We start from the raw sequence: 27803 nt of genomic DNA, 5'->3' as shown, positions 1-27803 counted from the left end.
GAACTATAGGGGTAGAATCAGAGATATTGAATGTGAAGCATGCAGCCTTTAGTTTTAATTTGTTACCACACAGTAACAGCAGCAGCAGCAGCAGCAGCAGCGTTCACTCGCTCAGCATTACTGACATTAAGACATCATCACTGAACAAACAGAAAAAAGTCAACACATGAAAGATTTGACTCTGTCCTCGTGATCATCTGATATAAAGACTTCTGGTAAACCCTACTAATAATCAAGATATGAAAAACAGTCATAATAAAGCATTCAAACAGTACTGAAGTATATGTGTGTGTGTGTAAGAGTTATTCTGCACCCAAAAACTTTATGGAAATTATCTACAAATACTGTTCAGGAATCGTAAACATCATGTCATTGATCATCATTAGATGGCACAGCCAATTATTGATCCCAGGACAGTGTCGTCCAGTCTAAACGTCTTCAAAGGAATACTGATGGACAAAAAGTGATGAATCACAAGTATTGTCATCACACTCGTTCTGTTCTGTTATAAATGTGTTTTTACTTGAATAACTAGAGCTCACCAGACTGAAAAACATTGATTTGTATAATGTCTGTATATTAGTACACGTCTGTAGTCGGAAAGATAAATGAGCGTGTTACAAACACAACAGAACACACAGAGATTTATCATTTACTATCCAGAGACAGAACTACCTCAATAAGCGCTTTGAAATGACTTTTTACACAGATTTAGTGTGAGAAACAATCAATCTACCAGATTGAATTTGATCTGAAAAGCAAACGAGTCGTGGCCTCACGCTTTGGCCGTCTCCTCCAATCAGGTGTTTGTCTGGTTTTGACTGACAGCAGCTCTGGAGGAAGTCATAGAGAGGTCAGAAAGAGTAAAAGGCGGGGCTTATACTGCCCTCGTTGGCCGTCACAGCAAAGAGACGCTAGTGCCCATGTTTACTCCTGCATCTTTAATCTCATGTCCTTCTGAGAGGATCACACACTGGATGAGGCGCGTGTCCAATACTGCCTACAGATGACAGGAGAAAAGAAATCTAGATGGACGAGGAGATGTTTGGCTCTTCTCCGTGTCCATCTCATCTCTGATGATGCCGATCTCGTCTCTGCCGCTCAGCTGGAGTAAATCTGGGTGCCGATCACACGCATGATCTCCTTCTGTATCTTGGGCTCCTGTGTGTTAATGTTTGCATCTCCCACCTGACCGTCTTCATACCTGAGACATCATGAGAGGTCACAACGGGCATCAGCAGAACATGACTGATTTCCTTTAGACAGTAAATGAGTGTTTATTCGTACATGAAGACAGATAAGATACTCACACAAAGAAAAAGCGTGTGCACACGTGATCTGACACAGGACACACCCAGATATTACCGTGTTTCTGCAGGTCTTTTGATGTGATCACTGTGACCAGAAAAGATCAAACACACATCAGTTATTATAACACCTGATGTTCAACTTTAATAAACTATGTGTTAAAGCAAAATCAATCCATCTCAAATCACAGCACACAAAAATATTACTAAAGGTGATTTTATTTTATGAGACCATACTGAAAATTTGGATTTTGTGTTTTATATTTAAACCTGGAAATAAACTGATAACACAGAAAAGTCTGTTTTATGAATCACAAGCCGTTCTCTGGTGCATTCTTAAAGGGGTCATGACCAGTGTTGGGGAAAGTTACTTTTAAAAGTAATGCATTACAATATTAAGTTACTCCACAAAAAAGTAACTAATTGCGTTACTTACCGTATTTTCCGGACTATAAGCCGCACCGGAGTATAAGCCGCATCATTAAAAAATGCATCATTAAGATTAAATAACATATATAAGTCACAGTGGACTATACGTCGCGTTTATTTAGAAAATTATTGTACAAAATCCAAGCCCGAGAACAGACATTTAATCTGGAAAGGCAAGTTATTCAACTACACAATAGCAGACAGAACAGCAGGCTGAATAGATGTCTGTATGTTAAAGTAATATTATCAGTAATTTAAACGATAAACCATAGCATACAGAACTTACCTGGAAGGGTTAACTAAAGCTAAACTAAATTAACCGAACAAGCAAACTAGCGTAAAGTTTGTCATGTCACATTGCAGAATCCATTGATTTACATAAATACAGAACCAGCATATGACGGACTCTCACGGCTGTAGACGGTAATGTTGTCTTTTCCATCATAAATGTCAAAATTCATTCATACTGACTTACAAGGCGCACCTATAAGACGCAGCACCAGCCAAGTTATGAAAAAAACGCGGCTTATAGACCGGTAGTAATTTTCATGGAAAGTAATGCTTACGTTACTTTTGCATTACTTTTTCTTACTTGGCTGAGGCTTGATCTCTTTCAGGCCTTGCAGGTGTTTTTTATGATCGCAAACATGTTGAGCTCTGGCCTGCCATCTCAGTTTCTGACTCAAACTGTTCCCGCTCAGGCACACAGAGTGCGTAATTCTACGTTAATATGTTCAGTTTAATTCAGTACATTATTTTATTTTTCAATTGAATTAATTAAACTAAAAAAGTTACTCGCATTACTTTTTTAAAAAAGTAACTCAAATATTTATGTGTACATTTATGAAGTAATGCGTTACTTTACTCTTACTTCAGAAAAGTAATATTATTACGTAATGCGCATTACTTGTAATGCGTTACCCCCAACACTGTGACATGACATGAATAAACACATTGGGCCTCATTTACTAAGCGTGTGCACAAATTTGTGCATGCAATGTGCCTATGGACATTTAAAATACAAATCATGATTAAAAATTTCTTCTAAATTTCCGCAAAAACGTAAGAACAACTTAAACCACACCTACGCAATAATCATGAACCCTATAATATACATCTGTTCTATATATTTTTACTTGTTCATGATTATTGTTTACATGTGGTCTAACTTGTTCTTACATTTTTGAGGACATTTAGAAGAAATGTTAGTATTAAAGTTTTTGTTGAATCACGTTTTATTCATTAAAACATCCATACACACATTGAATGCACAAAGTCGTGCATATAGTGAATGAGACCCAGTGTGCTTAAAAATACCACTTGAGAAGCTGTATTTATAGTGAAACTGCATAGTAGCCACAACTTGTAGGCTGTCAATCATAGAAGTGGGTGGGACACCGAGCCAAGCAGAACTTTCTTAAAGCGGAAACACACAATTCAGAATGTTTCAATCAGATGATGAAAAACAAGGTGGAGAGGGGTAATAAATATATATATAATGTACATCTATGAGAGCATAATAAAATTAAAGTCATGACCCCTTTAAATAACAATGAATAACATGGATGAACCACGCTGAAATAATCCATGTTTTCTATTCTTTCAATTTACAACTAAACTTCTCACTTAAGATGCTGATAATTTATTATAAAGAACGACAAAAATGTTCACTAATGCTGATATGATCTGTACTTTCTTGTTCTTTCTCTTAGTACTGTATGTAGTTGCTGTGTTTTAATGGACATACAGCGATGTGTTTTACCTTCACAGAGAGCAATGCAGTTTAAATTCCTGCTCTGGAGAAATCTGGACTGTATCGGTCGACTCTACACAAACACAAACACACTCATATAAAAAAAACCATCACATTCTGGAACATAACTGTAGTTTACACCACGACTATAATGATAAAGATATGAGGAATGAACAATAAAATATACTGCCAAATAAAATCTCTGTCAGATTCATACAGCATAAGCTGGTAGCTGGTTTAAGGTGGCAGTAGCTGGTTTACGCTGGTCCTCCCAGCCTGACAAAGCTGGCCATGCTGGTGGGTCAGCTGGTCTTCCAGCCTGACCAGCTAAGTCCAGCTAGACCAGCTTAAAAAGTGACCAAAACACAGCTAGACCAGCTTCTTACACCAGTAAAAACAGCTACAACCAAGCTGGGAGGCCAGCTAAAACCAGCTCACCAGCTTATGCTGGTCTTACCTGGACTTTTTTTGGGAGTGTAACACTGCAGTGTGTGACTTTACAATGAACATAACATTATCATTATCATCCATGTGGATGCTAATGTAGATATATTTATCATCTGAGAGCGTGTGATATCACTGTTGTGTGCAGAGATGTTCACCTGTGGCATTGTGTTCATTCGATTGTATCGCTGGACCAACTCATCTTTAGTGGGCATGCGATGTTGACCTTTCCCCATTCCTATACACACAAAGAGATGATGAATAAATACAAACAGAAGAGCAAACATTATAAATACACAAACAGAAAGTGTGCTTCATGTTAGAGTTTATATTTTAAACAGCCTTGTCAGAAGTGCCATTTTAATTAGTTTAATCTAGTATACTATTGGTTCAGGTTTTGGTGTGACATACATCTTTAAAACCATGTGATGTCATGCATGTACAAACATCCATGATCAACAAAACATCCACATGAATCAAAAACAATTGAGCAGCGTGTGTCACAGAGAGAAAGTAAGAGACAGAGAGAGAGAAAAGAAATAAGAAATGTGATGTTCAGTCATTCTGACAATCAAGCCGGCAGACACAAATCCACAGCAGTTACACGGACAACGCAGGTGAAGATCTACCTGAATATCCAAAGGAAATACTGGATATGGGACTCAGATAGATGCCCTTCCCATATGCTGCTCCATGCAGCTTTTATCAAACAGAAGAACAAGAGAAGAGTTACAGAAAACACACGAGAACCAGAACAAACATGGAGATCTGACACAACAAATCCAAGTGAACATCAAGATGAACAACACAATAAATAACGCTGAACCGGCCAATCATGGCCGAGCAGGAGAAGAAATGCATCATGGGTAATGTAAATAAGATGTGAACGAGGAAACCTGAGGTATAGACAAAGCTTCGAGAACAGAACGATGATGTTCCCAATGAAGATGATGATGAGTACACATGAAAGAGTTATAAAGGTTTCAGGATGAAGATCTCCTCATGGTATTCTTTTTTCATACTATGGAAGTGAATGGGGCTCATGATTGACAAAGACATTTCTACAGGTTTGTAACAACATAAGAGTGAAAAAATGGGTGAACCATCGCTTTACACGTTTAATAATCTGATTAAATTAGAGATAGAGTCTTTACGTCAAGTGAAGGCACAAATTTAATGTGTCATCCAGTTACCCTATCCACACAGCAACTGTGCATACTACAGAAAAACACCATATGTCCATTAAGACAGGAAGTAGAATTCTTTTGGCTGCCTTCAGAACAGGAAATGACCTCAATGACACAAGCCATGAATATTCATGATACACATCTGCAGCCCCATCAACCTTATACTGTATGTGTCATCCAATGAGGACATGAGTCTGTAATCAGCTGACTGGTGTTATTTACATACCTGTAGTTTGGTATAAGAGGCATTAACCAGTCCATTTCTTAAAACTGAGTGCCAGTTCTCAATATGGGAACCACTGGAAAGAGATCGAGGTAATAAATGTTAGGATTTTAAATATATTTTGCTGGACAATAAAACAAATCCCATGGGTAAAAAACATTGCAACCACCCAGAACTACAACTGTGGTAGATAGCATCATTTCTCAAGTTTTATACCCGATGAACCCTACAGAATGATGCAATGTCTGAAACGGATGTTTTTAAAATCTGGTACAAGTGTATTTTTGAACACAGACGTCTGGAGATATTTTTACTGCATGAAAGAAGCTTTGTGTTTGAAAAATGTGTGTCTTGCGAGGTCTAAAAGTGAAGCTGCATCCACAAAAATAACACAGAAACCTGCAGTGTTGTGCACGTGTTTGAATATATAGAGCTGGATCAAATTTATACAGACAAATGCCCAAAATAAAACTGTCATTGTTATAAACACTTGAAAGTGTATTAGTATTAGTGCCACAAACACATTTAGAAAAGCTTTTGGGTTAAATTAACCAGTCAGTCAGTGGCTGTGGGCAGGGCTTGATCAGTGTGACATCACATTAACAAGAGAAAAAAAAAAACACTGCCAACACACATTTATGTCCAAACACCTTGTAAAGGTGGATTTACAGTCCCTCCAGAAAAACGCGATTATGCGATCGCATGATTCAATGCATAAGCAGGAAAAGTCTGCGAATTTATGTGGGGGCCTTTTTTTTCGAATACGCCGCAATGTTGCAGCATAAATTGCAGATTTTCGTGCGCAAAATATGCGGGGCTTGCATGATTTCATAATCCCTGCATTTTCGTTGCAAAAATCACATGTATCTTAGCAGAAAGTTGAAAAATATTTGCAATTCACACAAGCGCAGACATGTCCCCTGTTGCCATGGGAACGTTATGAAGTGATTATGTAAAGTGAACATAGTTGAAAAAAGCTGCAAAAGTTTTTTTTGCAAGTTCCCGCAATTTTTGCAAGTTGCCGCAATTTTCGCAAGTTTCTGCAATTTTTGCAAGTTCCCACAATTTTCGCAAGTTCTCGCAATTTTCGCAAGTTCCCGAAATTTTCGCAAGTTCCCGGAATTTTCGCAAGTTGCCGTAATTTTTGCATGTTCCTGCAATTTTTGCATGTTCCCGCAATTTTTGCTTGTTCACGCAATTTTTGCATGTTCCCGCAATTTTTGCAAATTCCCGCAGCTTTCACAAGTTCCCGCAATTTTTGAAAATTCCCGCAATTTTTGCATGTCCTGCAATTTTTGCACGTTCCCGCAATTTTTGCAAGTTCCCGCAATTTTTGCAAATTCCCTCAATTTTTGCAAGTTCCCACAGTTTTTGCAAGTTTCTGCAATTTTTGCAAGTTTCCGCAATTTTCGCAAGTCCCCGCAATTTTTGCAAATTCCCACAGTTTTCGCAAGTTCCCGTAATTTTCACAAATTCCTGCTGTTTTTGCAAGTTCCCGCAATTTTTGCTAATTCCTGCGGTTTTTGAAAGTTCTGGCAATTTTTGCAAGTCCCCGAAGTTTTTGCAAGTTCACGCAGTTTTTGCAAGTTCTCGCAATTTCATCGCATAAAATTGCATAAATATCCCGCATATTCCATCATTCCGCAAGATCAAGGATTTTTGCCTGCAACAATCACAAAAAAAAAAAACGTTTTTCTAGAAGGACTGGATTTTGCATAATATAGCATAATATTATTTTGCCTAATATGTGCCCTTAAATAAGTGACTTGCCAGATTCATATCAGTCTTGCTAATGACTGAGATCAGAGCCAAGAAGAACTGAAACACTACAAACCAAACATCTACTGATCTACTGATATATATGACGATCTTCAATGTAAAATGCTGATATCCAGAGGGACTGAGGTGACTCACTGAAAGGCAAAGGTACTGCCGTAGAGTTTTTTGGCGGTGCGGAATCGAGCCTCTTTTGCCGGCGGGCTGCTGAGGAGCAGAAACTGATGTGATGTGTGCATGAACTTCAGCTGCTGTAAATCAAACACACGTGAAACACACGTGAGCGAACACACGCTAAGAAAAACACACCGATCACATCAGCATTTGTGTGTTTATATACTCACCCTACTAAGAGGAAGCTTCACTATATGAGATCTGTTACTGGAGATGATCCTGAAAGAGAAACATGACACCATGAGAAGAAGATTTACAGTATCAATCAACAAATAGCTAACATTAAAGGGACACTCCATTTTTTACCGCTTTGGAGTCCATCTCCTTGTCTGGCGCTAGCACTTTTAGCATAGCACAATCTATTGAATCTGATAAGACCATTAGCATCACGCTCAAAAATAAACGAAGAGTTTCAATATTTTTTCTATTAAAAAACTTGACTCTTCTGTAGTTACATCGTGTACTAAGAATTATTAAAAATTAAAAGTTGTGATTTTCTATGCAGATATGGCTAGGAACTATACTCTCATTCTGGCGTAATAATCAAGGACTTTGCCGCTGTAACATGACTGCAGGAGGCTCAATGATATTGTGCACTGCCAGAAAGTAGTCCCCTTGGTAACTTTCAATAGCAGCGGACTATTTTCGAGCACTGTGTGATATCAAGAGTCAAGTTTTAAATAGGAAAAATATCGAAACTCTTTGGTTATTTTTAAGCGCGATGCTAATGGTCTAATCAGATTCAATGGATTATGCTAAGCAATGCTAAAAGTGGTAGCACCAGACCTGGAGATCAGCTGAATGGATTCCAAAGGGGTAAAAATCAAATGTTAACTTTAGGGGAGCTGGAAAATGAGCATATATTTTCAAAAAAAAGTGGAGATCCCTTTAAAGGTTTTATTATAAGAGTTCCTTTAATTCTGATACTGAAGGTAAATCTGATGTTTCTACTCACCACTGTAGTAATGGATGAGCTAATGGGTCCAGTTTATCCATCTGCTTCTTAATCTCCAGATATGAGCCCTAAATACACCAGTACAGTTACAGGAGATCCATTACTAATACAAACACAACATTAACAATATCAACAACATTCAGTTCTCATCATTTACAACAAGTTTTGGTTTGAAAGTTGTGGAGAAGATGTTATACAGATAATATCAAGAGTTAGACATCATTGTGCAGTCAGTTCCCTAAAAATCTTTCTCATAATAAAAAACAAACAGCTGTAGATATAAATCCGAGAGATGTTGCTGTACCTGTGTCATCTCTCGTATAGACATCACACTGTCAAGAGCTTTCTGTAGACGCTCATAATTCTTCTTCTGTTCAGTACAGGGTGAGTACAGTAACCACACACACAAACACACACAATACATACACACAGAGAAGAAGACATCTGATGCTGGTTAAAGTTCATCACAATAAATAGTATCTAAATCTTAATGTTAAACAAAATCTCTTCAGCTCTGAATTTTTGCTGTAAAAACTATGACTGAGAAAGATTTAAACATCCTATCAGTGTGTTCAGATATATCACAAGCATTCAAAATCTGCCTTTTATTATTTATTATTACACAGCTCTCTAAAATGCTTGATTGTGATTGGCCAGCCGCAACATTCAAAGGTTCGTTCTTTTCAAATAACTATCGCTTATCTAATAACGTACGGTAACCCGGATGCTGCAAATCATTTTGACAGGTACAGTTTAATATTGCAAAAAAAACTATATAAATATATTTTTTAATAATATGTGTGACATTATATTTTAAAATGATTAAACCAAATAGTGTGTTCATGACATTTGATCGTCTTTTCTTATCTTAACACCGAAAGTAAAGGGGTTTTCCTCGCAAAAGCTCTGCATTCGTTAAAAATGAGCAAATAAAATATTTCAAATTAATATTTAATGCTCTTTACCTTTTTTGCGAAATAAACCACTTCAGTGTGATACAAGACCGGGTCCTGATGGGGGCTTATTTCTGTGATAACAACTTAATGCCTATCCTTATTTATGTAATATTATTACATATTCTACATGTAAGGAAAAATTGACGACAGGCCATTGAATTTTAAGAAAATAATGCACATCCGAGGTGCAATGCGGCACGACGTTGGTTCACAGGACCGGAGTCAATTATTCCTCTTATACCACGGTTACCACAAACATTGCTCTGGTGCCTATGTAACATAGGCTATGTTTAAGACATTTGACAAGCTAGGTGCGCGTTTATCAGAAATTTACGCATACCTACGGACTATTTCTCAGCAAATCAGAATACAGCATTCAACAGACCCATGGTATAATAAGAAAATAATGCACACCCAAGGTGGTAATGCGACGCGAAGTCAATTATTCCGCTTATACCACGGTTACCACAAACATTGCTCTGTTGCCTATTTTTAAGACATTTGACAAGTTAGTTGAGTGGTTTACTGAAAAATAATCAACACCTATGGAACATTTCTCAGCCAATCAAATTACAGCATTCAACAGAGTAGCAGAAAACACTTGATGGTAATCGACTGTCTGTTTATAAATGTACATCATCTAACTGTTTACTGACAGCTAATAGGTAAGTTATATATTTAAATATTAATACACAGAAGCACAGTGTAGAAGGTGTGTGTGAGTATAGAGGGTCACCTTGGGGTTAAAGGCGAGTGTTTTGGGGTCATTTGGGTCGACCACAGATGGGTAGGGCTCAAAGATGATGCTCTTACGGGGTGACTCCAGAGCTGCTCGACACATGGCCACCAGCAGATCCACAACCTAAAGATCAACATCAAATATCATGACTCTGAACTTCAGCTGGTGTGTGCGTCTGTGTGTGTGTTTGTGTTCACACCTCAGCACCAGTGGCCACCTCTTCAGCCGCCCCTGACATCACACCGAGTGTGTAAAATGAAAACACACACAGTTCCCTCGTGCACACCGCAGGCTGGAGGAAAAATTGAAACAAAGGACATAACTAAACAGAAGTGATAAAGTGATATTTTTATATATAAATATTCTGTATAGAAGATAGAGGACTGTGGCTGCGTGAACACACGAGCATCACATCCATGAGCCGACCGACCCCTACAGGCTACAAGAATAATAAAGTAAAGCATCGGTCTCACCTTCAGCATGGAGCCGTTCTGAAAGACATGCTGTTCATCACACACCACACAATACTCATTCAGGGTCGGGATACGCTGCTCAGAGTATTTCATTATCTTACAGAAGAGAACAAGACAGAAAATAACCACACTATATACTGTCTGATCAGCTGTTATACAGTAACAGAAAGAGAAAGAGGAACACACAGTGACATGAACAGGGCCGTGCAGAGACATTTGGAGAGGCAGGTGCTCAAAAAATAAAAAGGGCACTTTGCTCGCTGACACGCAAGCACACAACTGAAACAAATAATAAAGTAATACAGAATAGAAAGATGATTTTAAGTCTAACGTTTTCCTTTATTTTCCTTGCAAATAGAGTGAGAGAGAAAAATCTATATAGACTGAGTTTTATATCTATATATTTATGCATTTGGCAGCCACTTTTATCCAAAACGACTTACAGTGCATTTCATTTTGTGTTTGTGTGTGTCAACAGTATATGCAGTTTTGAAATTAGGCTATATGATATTATTGCATTGTGACATTAAGATATTATTACGTTTACAGTCTTGTGTTTTTGTTGTCATATTTAAAATATAATTCTATTCTATTCTAATCCTGTTCGAAATTTGTATACAAAGAGAGTAGCCTATAGTTTTGAATCGTGTTTGTGTTGTGTTTTTGCACACTTTGACGCCTTGATGACACGGCAATAAAATAATGATATTCATCTCTCCTTTCATTCATTTCATGAAGCCTCAAGTACTTTCTTTATTTTCAGGTTAACTAAAACTGGTTGCAAAGCTGGAGAGTTTTTGACTGAGTTAATAATTTAGCACGAGTATGGCTATATTACCCAACATCAGCTCACATTGTCTTTATCAAAGGCGAGTCCAGGAATCGTAAACTCAATATGATACAAAAATTAAACGAGTTTTTTACCGTATTCATCGGATCTTGCTCCTCCAACAAACTCCGCGTGACAGGTGGATGACATTAGAACAGCGCGAGAGCGATTTGAAATCAAACTCCTCCGTATGATTTCCCGAATATTTCTCGCGGTACTTTGATGTCATATGTGTTTCGGTTCTTGCATTGCTGCGTGAAGTTGAGCACACCTAAAAACTCGAGACAGCTACCTGTATGAACTCCCGGCAGAGAACGTCCCTGCCTTTGCCTCATCCATTGTTTTTATATGGGAAGAATGTTTTATTTTCAGCGTGAGAAATGCAAGGTGTGGCGTCACTGGCGTGTAAACTGGCTGAAATGCGTGTGTCTCCCGCCGAATGCGTGAGACTTGAGAGCCCTGTTTGCATCTAACGTTGTAGAGATGTTAATACACACAGACAGCAATAAACAAAAGCTGTGCATGCTCTCCTCACGTTGTTCTTGTAAAATAATAATAATATAACCAGTGTTGGGTAAGTTACTCAAAAAAAGTAATTAATTACTAGTTACTAATTACATCTTTAATCATGTAATTAGATTACTTTACAAATTACTCTCTAAAAAAAGTATTTTATTACTTATTACTAATTACTTTCTAAATCCTATTTAGTACATGATACAAGGATAGGCTTGAAATGGCTAAAAAAATCATATATAAAAGTACATCAATTATTCTGGTCCCACTTTAGAGTCCAATCATCTCTATTAACTAACTATTAACTACTTTTGCCTCAATATACTCCAAATACTGCTTATTAATACAAAAGAAGTTGTTAATTTTAAGTATTGGTAGAAATGGTGAGGGTTAAGGACGTAGAATAAGGTTTTGCAGAATCAGATATTTGCTAAGCATTAATAAACAGCCAGCATCTCATTATTATTAATGCTAATAATCAACCAGTTAATAGTGATAATTTTAAACTTAAACCATGTTAAATCCACCTTTGTATTACTGTTAACATAATAGTTTTAGAGTCCATACACAGTATTTAGTTACATCAAAAGTAACTGTAATTAGATTACAAGAAAAATAAGAGTAATCCCTTACTTTACTTTTTCAAGGGAAAAGTAATTTAATTACAGTAACTAATTACTTAGTAACTAGTTACACCCAACACTGAATATAACAAGCATATCGCTTCGGTTCAATGCCGGCTCGAGGGGGATCCTCCCTGTACTGCGCGCACCGTGTCGTGCACGTGTGGGCGGGCGCTGGCTGCTACTAGCGCTGTGAGCTAGCTAGTGATGATCGTCCCTAAAGAGATTGTCCAATGAAAGGTCAATACGTCATCATGTGACTAATTTTATTTGCGTCTAAATTATTTTTTATTAATTTTACTAATAGTTAGATTGGGCAGGCCTTCACAAAAGGGCATTTAATTACAAAAAAATGCCTTGACAAAAAGGGCACTTTGGTCATCCAGGGGTAAAGGGGCAGGTGCTTGGGCACCCGCCGCCCCCCCCTCTGCACGTGCCTGGACATGAACCACAATCATTTTATAACACAAGCATTTACAACAAATATGAGGGAGATCAGTGGCAGCTCGTGACTGCTCTTCTGAGGGGCGCAAATTCGAAATATGTGTTCAGAGTGTGTTGTATTGCCTGTGTTTTTAAAATATGCATTTGTTGCGTCATGTGAACCATATGCATCAAAATAAGTTCCTGCTGCACACGCATCAAACCGTTTATGATAAAAGAGACGCTCACGTTCACAAAATACACGCAAGACACTCCTTAACAGTAAACTCTGATAACGCATGAGATTATGTTAGTATCTCTGGCAAATGCGAGCGTCTCTTTTATCATAAACCCTGCAGCAGACACTTATTTTGACAAGACACATGATGCACACAGGGTCTCTCGACCGGCTGAACACAGATTTTGAAATTATGAACCCCACACATGACTGAGTGAGATAAACATTAACGGCATGAGGACACACAAATGATTTCATAACACAATGCTGTTAAATGCATGATTCTGATTGGTTGACACATACGTGTTTATGATCTGCATGCTTTTAAAGTCATTTCTGGATCTAATGACAACAGTAGAGTTTAAAGGGATAGTTCACCTAAAAGAAATTTTGTCATCATTTACTCACTCTCATAATTTTACAAACCTGTATACATTTTTTCTTTTGACCACGAAGAAAGATATTTTGAGGAAAGTTTGAAACCTATCCGATTATGAGCCCTATTCACTTCCATAGTAGGAAAAAGCAATAAGTGAATGGGGCTCATGATGGGTTTGATTACAAACATTCCTAAAAATGTCTTTGCTAAAAAGCAACATGAAGGTAAGTAAATGATGACAGAATTTTCATTTTTGGGCGAACTATCCCTTTAATTTCACTGTGTCACAGTCCTTCTGCATGACAAGATGTGACACTGAATGTGTGGTCAAAAGTCGATCTGCTTGAATAATAATAAATATTCATGGAATGAAAACCTGCAAAAATGTATTTACTTAAATTAAAAAGAAAATATTCCTTTATTTCTGATGCTAAAATTGTTTAACCCTTTCTTTTGGTGAACTATTCTAAAAAATGTGTTGGGTCAAAAAGAGACGTGCTGGGTTGTTATTTAACCTATGCCGGGTTGTTTCAACCTAAAATGCTGTTGTTGGGTCATACAATATAAAAACATTTAGGGGCGGGTTTCGCGGACAGGGATTAGACCTAGACGTAAATAAATAGAGCTGTCCAAACTGAAAACAACTTGCACAGACATATCTTAAAATGCATCAGTGCCCTTCGTTTTGCCTCAAAATGCACACAAGATATGTTTTTAGTAAGGCATGTTTGTTCAAACTAGTTATATTTCCTAATAAAAACCAAGGCCTAGTCCTAAACTAATCCCTGTCCAGGAAACCACCCCATTCTGTGTTAATTTAACCCAGCCGATGGGTTTGTCCCTTTTTGGCCCAATGCTAGGCTGAAAATAACCCAGCATTTTTTTGTAAATTGTTTTTTATGTGCTGCAAGTCATTGCATGAATGTAAAAATGATATTTATACTCACACATGCTGTCACTAAAGGTCTGTCACATGACATGGGGTCGCTTTGGAAATGTGCAGATAATGTGCAGTGGGTTTGCATTTAAAGGGATAGTTCACCGAAAAATTATTTACATAAGTCGTACCAAACCTGTATAAATGTCTTTGTTCTGCTGACCACAAGTGATGATATTTTAATGAATGTTTGTAACCAAGCACTATTGATTTCCAAAGTAGGAAAAAATACACACAATACTAGAAGTAAATGCAAGCATTTGTCAAAATATCTTCATTTGTGTTCAGCAAAACATTTATACAGGTTTAGTACAACTTGAGGGGAAGTAAATAATTTTTCTGTGATATTTTCCTTTTAATGTTGTCTTGTTTTCTTTAAAACTCACTAACCTAAGTGCAGTGTTTGGCAGACACATTATCTGGCTAAATGTCTTCAAAATTAAGTTGCTTTGAACTAGAATGCTTGACTAATGCTGGAGGTACAGATTGAGTCACGTGACCGGACCTCAGGACTCTGTACGGTTCATGCACAGATGCTGAGACGTGCACTGAAGCATCATGGGAAAGGATGAAGTCATGCATGCAGGTGCGGCCGCCGCACGTGTCGGATACCTGCACTAGGAAGCCGTACTCCAGGGTGGGAATGTTCTTGCAATGCCCGCCCGCCTGGGATGAGAAAAACAACTGAATCAGCTGTCGTGTGGTGATCTGCGCTGGGGCCCTGCCCGCCGGGACAGCCACAGTCTGATGGGTTAACGGAGACAAAGCATTATGGGAAAAGGTGCCAGTCGGCCATGTTAGGCGGGGGGTGACGGAGGGCAAAGAGGCGTGGGGGGAGTGAGGGTAAATCTTCACTGTGAAATCTAATCTGTGGCCGTGATTTCATTTGTCTGTCAGTAGGCGATTAAGACAGAAATGTAACGGGTCCTCACGGGGGTTTACAGATATGAAGCAGGGTGACCAGATGTCCTGATTTTATGAGCCATGACACGAAAACCGTTCTTAAAGGTACAGTATGTAAGATTTTTGCATTAAAGAATGATTCAATACAGGGAGGATTTGCATAACACCGCATAACTTATTCTCGCTGTAAGGTCTGAAAGTTTAATGTGTGCCTCGGACACAGGTCGGGTATAATATCAGGGCCTCGGGTCTCGGATAATTTAAAATTAATGTGCTTTTGCAGAACGGACCCAAGAAGACCCAAACTATCCTGCATGTGTGCATCAAGTGCTTTTCAAACCCCTTCCCCGTTTGGCAAGAGCGCTTGCGACAGCACGTGGCTGGCAGTAGGTTAAGTTTTGTTGAGCCAGACCTGTCAATCAATTTTGAATGCACATTTTAGCGGGATACCTTGGTGTCGTCGTCAGATAACAAAGGAAAATAAATGGAGCAGCAGGCCAAATTGATTGCGAGGCCACCAGGGTTTCTTTCTGTCTTAAAGGTGCAGTGTGTAAATTTTAGTGGCATCTAGTGGTGAGGTTATGAATTTCAACCAACGTTTCAGTCCACCGTTTACCGAAACGCATAGAGAAGCTACGGTAGCCGCCACTAGACAAACATGTCATCTTTGGAGACAAACTTGGTAAAAACATGTAGAAACATGGCGCCACAAAATGGCGACTTCCATGTAAGGGGACCCTTGGTATATGTAGATAAAAACATCTCTTCTAAGGTAATAAAAACATAACGGTTCATTATGAAAGGTCTTTATGCACCACTGAAAATATAGTTATGCATTTTATATTGCATTTCTGTCAAAAGATCCTTCTAAAGTTACACACTGCAACTTTAATGGTGCGTCTGGGACTGCAGACTGCATGTTGGGTTCAAATATATTGCCACTCAAATATATTGCCACTCTTTCTTTAAAAAAAATTATTTATGCACGTTGGGTTCGGGTTAAAAGTGATTCGGGTCATTTCGGGTACAACTACCAATACAAGTTGCTTTATGTTTAAATATAATTTTGTTGTTTGCATCCTGAAAGTTTTTCTAATCTAATTTCTTATGTTTTCAGACTGTTGAAGAAATCTAACTGGCCACGTCTCTGACTTTGATCCAGCTATTATCATCTGGTCACCCGTATATGAAGAAGCAGGAAACAGGAGGTGTTTTGTAAGGACAGCGTGCAGTCAGGTGGACATGAGGCTGACCTGGCTGTTTGGAGGATAACTGAACAGTTCCCCTTTAGGGTTCTTCATGGTACAGGAGATGGAGCGGTTCATAAGTCTGCTCACTCGGAGCTCTGGAACGTTCAGTTTGCCTTTTAACACCGTGTCCTGGATCAGAGGAAAACTGGGAGACCTGGAGCCAAAATGGATCCCACAGCCACGAGTAAAAACATCTCATTACAAACTAGACATTCTGAACATGATGAAAGCGTCAGCATTGCTCATATTTCTGTTTGATGATCTGTTAGAAGGTGGTTATAAAGGTGACATACTTAGGGATCGGAGAAAAGATACTCAGTCCAGCACGAAACTTCTTGATGGTTCCTCCGGCTTTAAACCAGCTGTGTCGTTTCTCCTGCTGGGCTTTGAGGAACTCGTTGCTGAGATGTTTCCACTGCTGGGATGTGAATGTACTGAGGATCCTGCAGATAACAAGAGGACAAACTTGAGCTCTGAATTCAGACAAACATCCCTGATAACTCCACAATAGACATCTGTTACAGACTTACTTCTTCAGCTGGAGACCCAAACTGAAGCTTTCTTTATTAGATGGCTGAAACACATCTACAGATGGTTCTGTGAAGAACGTTAAACACCGTAAGAGCACAGAACCACAGTACCAGCTCAACATTTTCATTTCCCCGTCACATAATATTTCAAAAATTATTATTATTTTATACATATTTACATCTTTTTTCATTTTGCTAAAAAAAATTCTTTTTTCTTGCAGATCATACTACTAAATGTCAGGTGCAGACATATTTTTCAAAATATTTACATATAGGTATATAGTATAACTACAGTATTTTATAATAAACCTTCTTTAGGGCCATAAACTGTGTAATTGGTTAAAAATAAACGAACATTCATTTATTGGGCAATAAAATCATCTTCTTACCCTGATTTGCAATGATAAGATTAGAATAGAGAAATTCCAGTTTATCTATGCAACATTTTCAGTCAAAAATTTAAATTTCTCAGAGAATTTATTACCAACACTGTAAAAAATACTTTGCTGCCTTAAAATTTTTTGTTAAATCAACTCAGATTTACAAGTCATGTCAACTGAGATGAGTTGTCACAACTTATAAAATATAGTTGAAAAAAGTTAACTGAATTTTATAAGTTATAATAACTCACCTGTAGTTATAACAACTCATCTCTAGTCAAGATAAATAATAGTAAGTTGAAATGACTTGTAAAGCCTAGTTGATTCAACAAAAAATTTTAAGGCAGCAAAGTACTTTTTACAGTGAATATATTGAACAATTGGATTATATTTTCCTAAACCCTTGATGATAGAGTCCAGACATCAGAAAAATATCAGTCTATACTCATGTTTTCTATTTTATATGAGGGAAACATGCACGCGTTATGAATGTGACAAAAAAGGACAAACATTTTGGGGGACAAATTACGTAAATTAAAATGCACAAAGTCAGAATCAATAATACCTAACAAAGGGAGAAGGAAGGACTCTTTAAAAAACAAAAATGCTATTTTATTTTAATTTTCATCTGTGCACACTGTAAAAAAAAATGCAGCATGAAGTTAAAACAACTTCAAGTCAATTTAACTTACTATTTTAAGTTTTGACCTGTGAATAGTTGAAATAACTTATAAAATTAAGTTAAACAACTAAAACTAGTTTTTATAAGTTTTTACAGTGCATTTATGAGGAAGAAACAACATTTCTAAATTAATTAATTTATGTTATATACTGGCAACAGTTTGTTAAAAAATAAATGAACATTAAACACTAACAAGACTTTACAGAAAAAAACTATAAAAGTACAGCATTATGCAAAGCAAAATCAGAAAAAAACTGAAAAAGGTTCATATGATTTCTGTTTCCCAGAATGCTTTGCATGAAGCTGTTTTTATCATTTTATTCTGTAAAGATAAGGATTAATATTCATTCTTCTTTGAACAGTGTTGCCAGTAAATTATATAAATTTAAATCTACAGTGAGTTACTGGCAAACTGCTGTCATTTTTTTACAGACATTTTAACAGTGTAATTTATTACTCAACAATTATATGCAAATGTTACCTTACCATGATAAAATAAAGTTTTTCCAAAGATTTTAAGCATACTAATATCTCAGATGCCAATAGTTGCTGGCCTACAGTAAATACTCATGCAAGGTCTCTCTTTAAGTTTTCAAACCTTTGTAAAAAATTATTTTTCATAGTTAAGTAAATGCAGATGTCAGAGTTGTCACATCCATAACAGACAAAAATGAAAATAAATTTGGTCTTTAAAGAGTCATCCATTCTTCATTTGTTGGGTATTATTCAGTTTTGAAAAAACTGTTCAATAAATTAAATAAATCTACAGTAAGTTACTGGAAAACTGCTGCATAACTAAAGCAAATGTTTTAAGTGTAAGTTGATCTGTAGGGTACAATTTTATGTGTAAAACAAAAAAAACTAAAGTACAAAATCTCTCTCTCTCACACACACACACATACCTGGCCCATCCAGGTACTGTGATAAAGAGAAGCGAAGGCGCAGGATGATGGGTTCTGTTCGGATGACCTTCCATGCGGTCGCCACCTCCTCCTGCAACATTTTTTATACACATTTCAGGTGCTCATAAGTTAGCATGATAATAGTTTGTGTATGTATGTGTATTATATCTTGTGCTCTCACATCCAGGAAGCTGATATTGACTTGTAGGTCGATGTCCACATCATCAATAGTGCCATATTCTCTGTGTAAAGAAGAACAAATGCATTGTGTATGGAAATCAGGTGTGAATGCACAGATCTGGATCAGAGGATTGGAGTGAGAGTTCTTGTTACCTGACAGACACGGCACTATCTGTATAGATGTCTTTTACGGCCTCAATATCAGCATCCAGCTGTGGGTGACGGTACAGGTCGGCTGCACAGCTCCCCTACAGGTGTACAGTGGTATTACATATTATACATCTATTAAGAATAATTGAATAAAATATCTCACAATCATAAAGTGAGTCACATTGTAAAGGCGTTTTACCTGAATGCCGTAGAGAAACTGCTCAGGTTCATTCTCACCATCAGAGTCCTCATCAGTCCAGACCTGACCTTTAATATCCTGAAGAAAAAACACAGATAATCAAGACATAAATGTAAAGACACTGGAAAATGTTTCAGCTAATTGTTTAGGTGAATCTTTTAAAAAGGTTTTGCTTCGGGATGTTATTCTAGACATGAAGTTTATGATTTTTAAGGGGGAGTGCATTATGTCACACAATCTGTCCATGTTGGCATTGCTCTGACATGGCATTGCCAACTGACTGGTGAAATTACACATTTAAAACAGTAGCGTTTTATTGAAACAACATGCTGTGACATAAATAAAAATGTGGAAATCATTTCTTCGTGCAGTTTAAACATAATTGTATTATCTGCCCTGAACCGAACATCCCTTCAGACCAACATGAATCTCTGTTATTAAAGTGCTTCTGTTCTAACTCCAGAAGATCACAGTTTGTAGGTTTATTGATGGATAAAGCCTCACCATTAGTTCTGTCGCTTCACAGACGTGTTTCTGACAGCATGAAGCTTCTCTGATCCATTTTACATCACCAACACAACAGAAGCTCTGATGTGAAGGCTGATGGACAGATTTACTCGCCACTTTCTGTGGATAAAGTCATATATAGCGTAAATCATTTGTCTACATTTACTGCAAACTCACAGTGGTTTCTAGGTTTAACCTCAGTACAGTCTGTAACCAGATATACTACTTTCAGGAACCTGCACAGAAGGCTATGTTTACACAACAACGATGTTTTTACAGATTGTTTTATCCATTGTGGTAGCCCTTAGTCACAAAAAGGTTGGAGACTCCTGGTTTACACGTAGCAGTGAACATGACTAAAAATGCTGTCAGGGTTTCCCGCAGCACTTTTCAGTTCGGGCGGCCCACCTAAGCTGGGATACCCTACCACCTTAACTAGGTTGTCCAAAAAAAAAGAAAATTGCTGCACAAAAGGCTGTCAAGTGCATCTCGGAGAATAGTGGGCACGCGCCACATGAGAGAAAAACATGGTCCGTCACTGTCTGGAGGATAACTAGCCTGTTGATAAAACATTTAATTAATTAATAATCTAGTATGTGTTCATTTTCTGTCATAGTTTCTTCAAAATTTAGTTTTATTTGGGTGTTAGAAATAAAAATATTTTCATCATGACGCACCTTTGATTGCCACGCCCCCGGCCCGCCCACCGGCACAACCCTACCACCTTAACTAACACATTTTCTGCGGGAAACCCTGGCTGTATTATGTATGCCAGGCCAGTAGATGGTGACGTTACCTTGTAAAGAAACACTACAAGTCTGCGCACATAAACAATCTTCTACAAAGCGATAAATACAAACAGTTATGACAAAAACATAAGGCAGTTTTGTTTAGATGGACGATTAGCTACAGTAGGTTTATTACTAGTGACCTTGGACTATAAAACACCAAGATTTAGGAAACTTTGTTGGTAAAGCGTTAATAAACTCAGTGTCTTGAGCAGCAAACACAGTCATGTACGCTGTCATTGTTGTTTTGGTTACTCGTGCATGCCTATAGACTGAATTAACACATACACTTATCATCACAGATTCGTGTTTATGTAGTTTACACCGAGACGATATGCCGTCACTTTCAAAAACTTGAAACCCTTCTTCTAAAGTTTGCGTTTTCTGTACCAAAAATTCAGTTTTTGGGTACATTAACAAAAAAAGCTTCAAAACTTACCCAGTTTTAGCTGAAAACGTTGTAATGTAAACGGTCCCTAAAGTGAAAGTAGCAAGACATCAGCAAGCACATCAGCAGAGGTGATTTATCTGTGATAACACAGGAACAACTAGTTTACAAAAGTGTTGTCTAAGTCAATCATCACTATTACATCTCAAGATTAAAAGATTTGTCCTGGACAATTTAACTCAAACTTTAGCAACTCAACCAGCACCAGTTACACTACAAACATCCTCAAATCAATATTCTGCTTTTCCAATACTTTTCAAACCAGTTATATCGAATTATTTTATTATTTTGATTTTCTCCTGATCGGTCAAATCCCAAGATCATTTCAGTAGACAACCACATAGCAACCATCCAAAAGACCCTAGCAACCACTTCAATAGAAATGAAACTGAATCATCAGAAAATCTTCTTTAGTATTTGTGAGTCGTCTACTCGTGTTTGTTCTTCCTCAGTCCTGTTCATCCTCCCCATCGCTGCTGTGTATCCTAGCAACAACCCTTACTGCTGCACATCATCATCATCATCATCATCCGTGTGTGTGTGTGGGGGGGGGAATGCTACAGACATATATACATATACACGCTTTCTCTACAATATCTCAAAATTGAGCATAATAATATTAATTTTAAAGACAATTTAAACATTTTACTTGTACAGTTGTCAAAATGATGTTTACACATCATTAAGAATCAAAAAAACAAAAATGGAAAAAAATGGATGGACGAGTGAAAGCAAGTACTGAGGGTAAAACTGTGTTCGTTTTAGTTTAATATATAAGTCTTCAGATCTTACGAATCCATCAATTTTCTCTATATTCATTTGTCTGAAAAGCAGCCATTTTGTTTCTGTCCAGAGTCACAGTTTCTCATAACAGCACCTGTATGTGTTTATATAAACCTTGAGCTTTGTGAAACACAAAAACATCATCGTTCAGACCTTCAGAAAACACTTCATCTTCATCTATGTACTGTATGATCAATGTCGTTTCATACCAATAACTAAAGATCCAACGATGACCAATATAATTATGAAATAAAATACTGTTTAAAATGATCTCATTTATTTAAATCATATTACACAATATTTACTTAAAATTCACAAAATAAAATTGAAATCCAAAAATTTTCACTAATCACTGATGATTTACAGTCAATAAATGTATAGCCTTTTTGGTTGATTTATGTTTCGATGCAGATTTTCTGAAAATGGCTGATCAGTCGTCTATGACTATCATCACATTAACTCATACAATCTTACAGTCACCATTCATCAGCACAAAGCCCTCCGCTGCCCCCCATCCTTAAAAACCCCTCACCCCCCGGGAGTCCCATCACATACTGATGCTGACTGCGTCTGTCTCGTTTTCTTTCAGGCTTTAAACACAGACAGCCAGCATCCGTGACCTCCCCTCCTCCCTCACATCCCTCCATCTGTGTGTCTCACCTTCAGAGAGGATGCTGCGACCGACCATTAGACGTTCTCTTAACACATCGATGTCTTCTTCTCCAAAACAAATCCACTCACCTTAATATAAAACACATTTAGTCTGATAATACAGAATGAGTCTGATCGAGCAATAATCCTCCAGTTTAGTGATCAGTCTCTCTCTCTCTCTCAATTGTGTGTTTATCATTGCAGATCTCTGCTTCCAGTGCTGTCTTATTTTTTGCCTGACAACACACTGAACTGAGCATGCTCAGTGAGAGCCAGCAGAATGAGTCATGTGACCTACAGCTGATGAGAGAGAGAGAGATTGCACATTTTTTAGATGGGGTGAGACATCCATCCATCTGTCCCAGGATAAGAATCAGTTTTATATGAACACCAATGCTTTGATCTAATGTGTCGATGAGCTGCTATAAAGATGTTAAATGATTATATAATGATTAAACAGACATAAGACCCACAACATCTTTTATAGGAGCTTCAATGTCTTTTTGAACATTAATTTTTCTGTTGCTGCTTTCTCTGTGTGTCTTGATGCTTTGACAACATTGTATGTGTAAAACAATGATGACAATAAACTAAGTTTAAAGGGGCCATGTCACAAGACTTTTTTTAAAGGGGGGGTTTAATGGTATTTCAAGCATTCTGACTTATTAACACAGTTCTAGAGTTGTTTCCTCATGCTAAACGTAGGCAAAGTGTCAAAACAGCAGTTGGGCGTGTTTCAGAGTATTTCTGTGCCAAATGCACTTCGCCAGGGTTCGTACAAGTTTCGGCTAATTTTTTTCGATTACGGTTCTAACTGACGTTTCAGGGGTTTTCGATACGTATCACTTCTTTATATGGGCTTCCGCCGGAAAACTTCCCCTCGGAAAACCCCGCCCAGCCGTCAGTCAGCGGGAGACGCTAGAGCTTGCTAACAGCTTATCACGCCACTCAGCTTTGTTTAATTTCAAAAGTCAACAATGGCACAACAAGAAGTGTGTTTTTGGATGTAAGGAGAAGACATCCAGCCTTATGGAAACAATGGATATAGTTTATTATCCGGATTAGCAGCGGAGTTTTGCGTGTGTGTTTGATGCCGTGGATTTTCATGACGAGTTACACGTGGTAAGTAAGACTTCTGTCTTATGTTGGAAATAGGCGCGTGTATATTATATAAATGACACGAACATGTCGTGAATCATAAGTTAAAACAGTGTTGTATAGTGTTGCATGACTCGTACTAGCTCCTCCCATGTTATAACTCCTCCTTCTTCATTTTTTCGTACGTTATCGGAAAGATTCGGTAAAGCTAATCTTTCTTTTATAAATCTGATTAAACTAAAGACTCTTCAGAGATATAAAGGATGTCATACTACTCCATAGGTACTCCAGATTAATATCAGAAATGCAGAAACAGCGTGTGTTACGTGAGCTTTAAGATGTAAAATAAATCTTTGGTGTCCCCAGAGTACAAATGTGAAGTTTTAGCTCAAATACCATAAACGTAATTTATTATAACAAGTTAAAATTGACACTTTGTAGGCCTGATCAAAAATGTGCCGTTTTGAGGTGTGTCCTTTAAGATGCAAATGAGTTGATAATGCAAACACTGATCGCAATGATGGTGGTTTATTACAATTGAAACTCAATTGTGCTGTCAATTATTTTCTCTTTCTCTCTGCACTGAATGGCAGTGCCGTGTTCGTATAGTGCAGATTAAGGGGTGGTATTATTATAATAAGATCCCCTTATGACATCATAAGGAGAGCCAAATGTCAATGAGCTATTTTTCCACTTGCAGAGAATGGTGTACCAAAAAGAAGTTACCGGGTTGTTCATTGTCACATTTTCTAGGTTGATAGAAGCACTAGGGACCCAATTATAGCACTTAAACATGGGCAGAATTTTATGCCATGGCACCTTTAAGGTTAAAAACTGAACAAAGATGTTCAATGAGAGATAGATTAATTTATTAAAGCAATGACTGCTTGATGAAATCTTTGTGTATTTGTGTCTTTCTGTGAAATGATTGTGTTGTAAAGGAATGCATGAGAATAATATCACACTTTTATATCTCTGTGTCATTGTGTGATGAGCTCAATGATGCTATAATCCAAGTTTAACCTGCTTACCTCATTAAGAGCCGACTGTACACAATGAGAGAGAGAGAGAGAGAGAGAGAGAGAGAGCGAGAGAAAGCTGTCTCATGTCCTACCCTCCCACCATCAAAAACACACTAGCATTAATTATTCATAGACACTTAATATAGCACAAGCTTTTTTTAGAAACAGGGACTGAAGTAGATCACCGTTAATAAATACATTTAGCCATTTATAAATTTGATATCATATTTAAGAAACACTTTATTATGATTACTGATTTTTCTTTCTTTCTTCTTTACACCATTCCAGCATGTATAGCTATATTAATGATGAGAACCAGTCAATCCAGACACAGGTTTGGGGAGGGACAATTTGGCATGTCCAATTTGCCTAACTTGCATGTTTTTGGTCTGTGGGAGGAAACTGGAGTACCCGGAGTAAACCCACGCTGACACGGGGAGAACATACAAACTCCCCAAAGAAAGGGCACCTGACCTAGCCAGGGCTCGAACAGCAGACACTGATTGTTTTTGATCTTTTGCTATAGTGCACGTAGTGCCATCTGACATATATAATGAAAACTGAGTTTGAGATTCAAGTTTGAAACAACTTTGTGATGTCATCTAAAGCTCTGTTTCTATTTAGTCTTGTTTCTTTCTATGATAAACAATTAAAAAGCCAATCTGGAGTCTGTGCATCAGTGAGATTTACTCTCGGATTCGATGGCTGGAAACAGCCGTAACGGCTTATAGCCCAGGCTTTGATCGGATTGGCTATTGGGTTTGTCTGTGTAGGCGGGACAGAAACACAAGGACATGCAGCAGGTGAGTTGTGATCAGTGTGTGATTGACAGGATGGGCAGTGGCGGCAGCAGTAGTGGAGGGAACATCACAGAAAACAGGTGAGTTTAAAAACCTCCTCACTCTTGCCATCTGTTTGTTTACACGTGTGTTTATGTTGTATTGATCTCAGAACAACACTTGGCACTGGTGCAGAATATATATGCATATAAATGATGACAGTATTGTGCTCTCTTGTATCCCTCCCTTAGGCCCCCAAGGTTCAATCCATGTGAGATTTTACTGGAATTCAACACAGACATTACAGCTGTGAAGTCATGCCTATAGTTTCACATAAATCTTTTATAGCATATTCCTGCTGAACTATTACAACAGAAGCACAAAGTCAAGCACAACTTGTAACATGTACTAGCAAATAATGAAAGTCATACATAAAATGTACTAACTGTGCACAGTTTAACATCGCTTCATTGGTTAAAGAATACATGCAGGATAAAAGAGCAACATCTTGAAACAATGTGTGCTTTCATTTATCAAACATGTCAGCAAACTCCACTAACATGGGCATCGTTGGGTGTAATAGTTATTAAGTAATAAGTTACTGTAATTTAATTGAAGTAAATACTGTGTATGAACTGTAGATCAATGATATATAATACAATAGTGGATTTAACGTCAACATTTCAAGTCTAAGGTTAAAATGCATGTTTTTATGTATCCTTCTCACTTTAAATACTTTACTGATATTTATTGAAGAATAATACTAACACTCAGTTCTCACTATTAACTGGTTGGTTATAACTAAGCATTAATATTACTGAGATATTGGGTGTTTAATAATACTTAAAAAGCACATATTAATGCCTAATTCTGCAAAACCTTATCCTACATCCTTAATCCTACCCAAGTCTGACAAATACTTAAACTTAACAACTACTTTACTAAGTAATAAGCAGTAATTAGGACTATATTGAGGCAAAAGTAGTTAATAGTTAGTTTATAGTGAAAATTGGATCTTAAAAAGTGCGACCAGAATACTTTTAGATAATTTATTTGAGCCATTTCAAGCCTATCTTTGTATTATTTACAGGAAGTAGTTAGTAATAATTTATTTAATACTTTTAGAGAGTAATTTGTACAGTAGAGAGTAATTTGTACAGTAACCTGGTTACATGATTGAAGATGTAATTAGTAACCCTAACCCTAACTAATTAATAACTTTTTTTGAGTACCTTACCCAACACTGAACATGGATAATAAACACTTTAAACCCTCTTTAAAGGATAACTGTATTAGAAACTCACTTTTCATTAAATAACCATATTTGCCCTTTAGTGTTGACTAGTCTTTATTTAATGTAATCAATTGACTTTTTTTAATTTCCCACTTTAATTTCAAGTGCCAATTAATTCCTGACACTGTTGGTGAGTGTGGTTTAATACTACAGAAGTGAAATTTTAAACCTAATAACATATTCTTCTAAAAATACACATCTACATTTACAGTACAATCATGAGCCATGAAATAAAGTGAATGTAGTGTAACTGTGATAGTAAATGAACACTAGAGGACGCTGTTGTCCAGTTAATGGCACTCATCTCATGCATTCACCTCAACTGCTTCTCGAAGGTTTAAAATGACAAACCAAAAAGTACTTTAGTGACACAGCACTATGGTAATGCTACTATCAGATATATTTCCACGGTAGTGAATATTTTCCACATTTACATATCATGATACTAGGGTGGTTTTTCAAAGAGTAACATTATCATGACGCATTTTTTTGTTTTTGCAATGGTACAATACCCATCGGATAACAATAGACAGAGCATCTATCTACACAGCATGATCATGGTACATGCAATAACCGTGGCATTATTACAGTAACTACAGTTTCCAATGTCACAAATAAAAAACTAAAATTACCTGAATGACCAAAATACATGGTATTACCATAGTACACTATCGTATTTATGCTGTTTTTGGTTTTTAGAGACATTGGGTGGATGAAATATGATTTTGTGATGTTAGTTTTGCTCATTAAAGAGTTAAATGAAGGATGCAGCAAAGGGCCTACGTGCGTCTGCGCGTGTCTCTCATACTGGATGTATTAACGCGGAAGTGCATCGCTATCACTCAGTGTGTTTGATGTATACACCACTACATTACGTTTTTTAAGCGTAACGCTTT

General features: G+C 37.3%; 1 protein-coding gene across 5 annotated transcripts; it reads right to left on the bottom strand.

Moving 5' to 3' along the window:
* Positions 1 to 24: 24 nt before the first annotated feature.
* parp6a (poly (ADP-ribose) polymerase family, member 6a) lies at positions 25 to 22970 on the bottom strand. 5 transcript variants are annotated; one of them, XM_065283798.2, is made up of 24 exons: positions 22724 to 22970; positions 21272 to 21360; positions 20042 to 20164; positions 19538 to 19615; positions 19342 to 19436; positions 19190 to 19250; positions 19009 to 19099; positions 17045 to 17111; positions 16808 to 16957; positions 16518 to 16668; positions 14974 to 15105; positions 10417 to 10512; positions 10143 to 10235; positions 9941 to 10066; positions 8553 to 8618; positions 8249 to 8316; positions 7464 to 7512; positions 7258 to 7370; positions 5347 to 5419; positions 4563 to 4632; positions 4092 to 4171; positions 3499 to 3562; positions 1311 to 1395; positions 25 to 1204 (listed from the first exon to the last, which is right to left on the bottom strand). In XM_065283798.2, exons 3-24 carry the CDS (start codon positions 20042 to 20044, stop codon positions 1102 to 1104), a joined length of 1914 nt encoding a protein of 637 aa, XP_065139870.1. In that variant the 5' UTR covers positions 20045 to 20164; positions 21272 to 21360; positions 22724 to 22970; the 3' UTR covers positions 25 to 1101. The 5 variants fall into 5 exon arrangements, with proteins under 5 accessions (XP_065139870.1, XP_065139873.1, XP_065139874.1 ...); XM_065283801.2 differs by having other exon boundaries at positions 8553 to 8615; XM_065283802.2 differs by having other exon boundaries at positions 14974 to 15027.
* Positions 22971 to 27803: the final 4833 nt, after the last annotated feature.

This window comes from Paramisgurnus dabryanus, chromosome 9, assembly GCF_030506205.2.
Source record: "Paramisgurnus dabryanus chromosome 9, PD_genome_1.1, whole genome shotgun sequence".
In the NCBI taxonomy this organism is placed as follows: Eukaryota; Metazoa; Chordata; class Actinopteri; order Cypriniformes; family Cobitidae; genus Paramisgurnus; species Paramisgurnus dabryanus.
The sequence above is the reverse complement of the archived record's forward strand: the minus strand, read 5'-3'. Positions and strand labels throughout refer to the sequence as shown.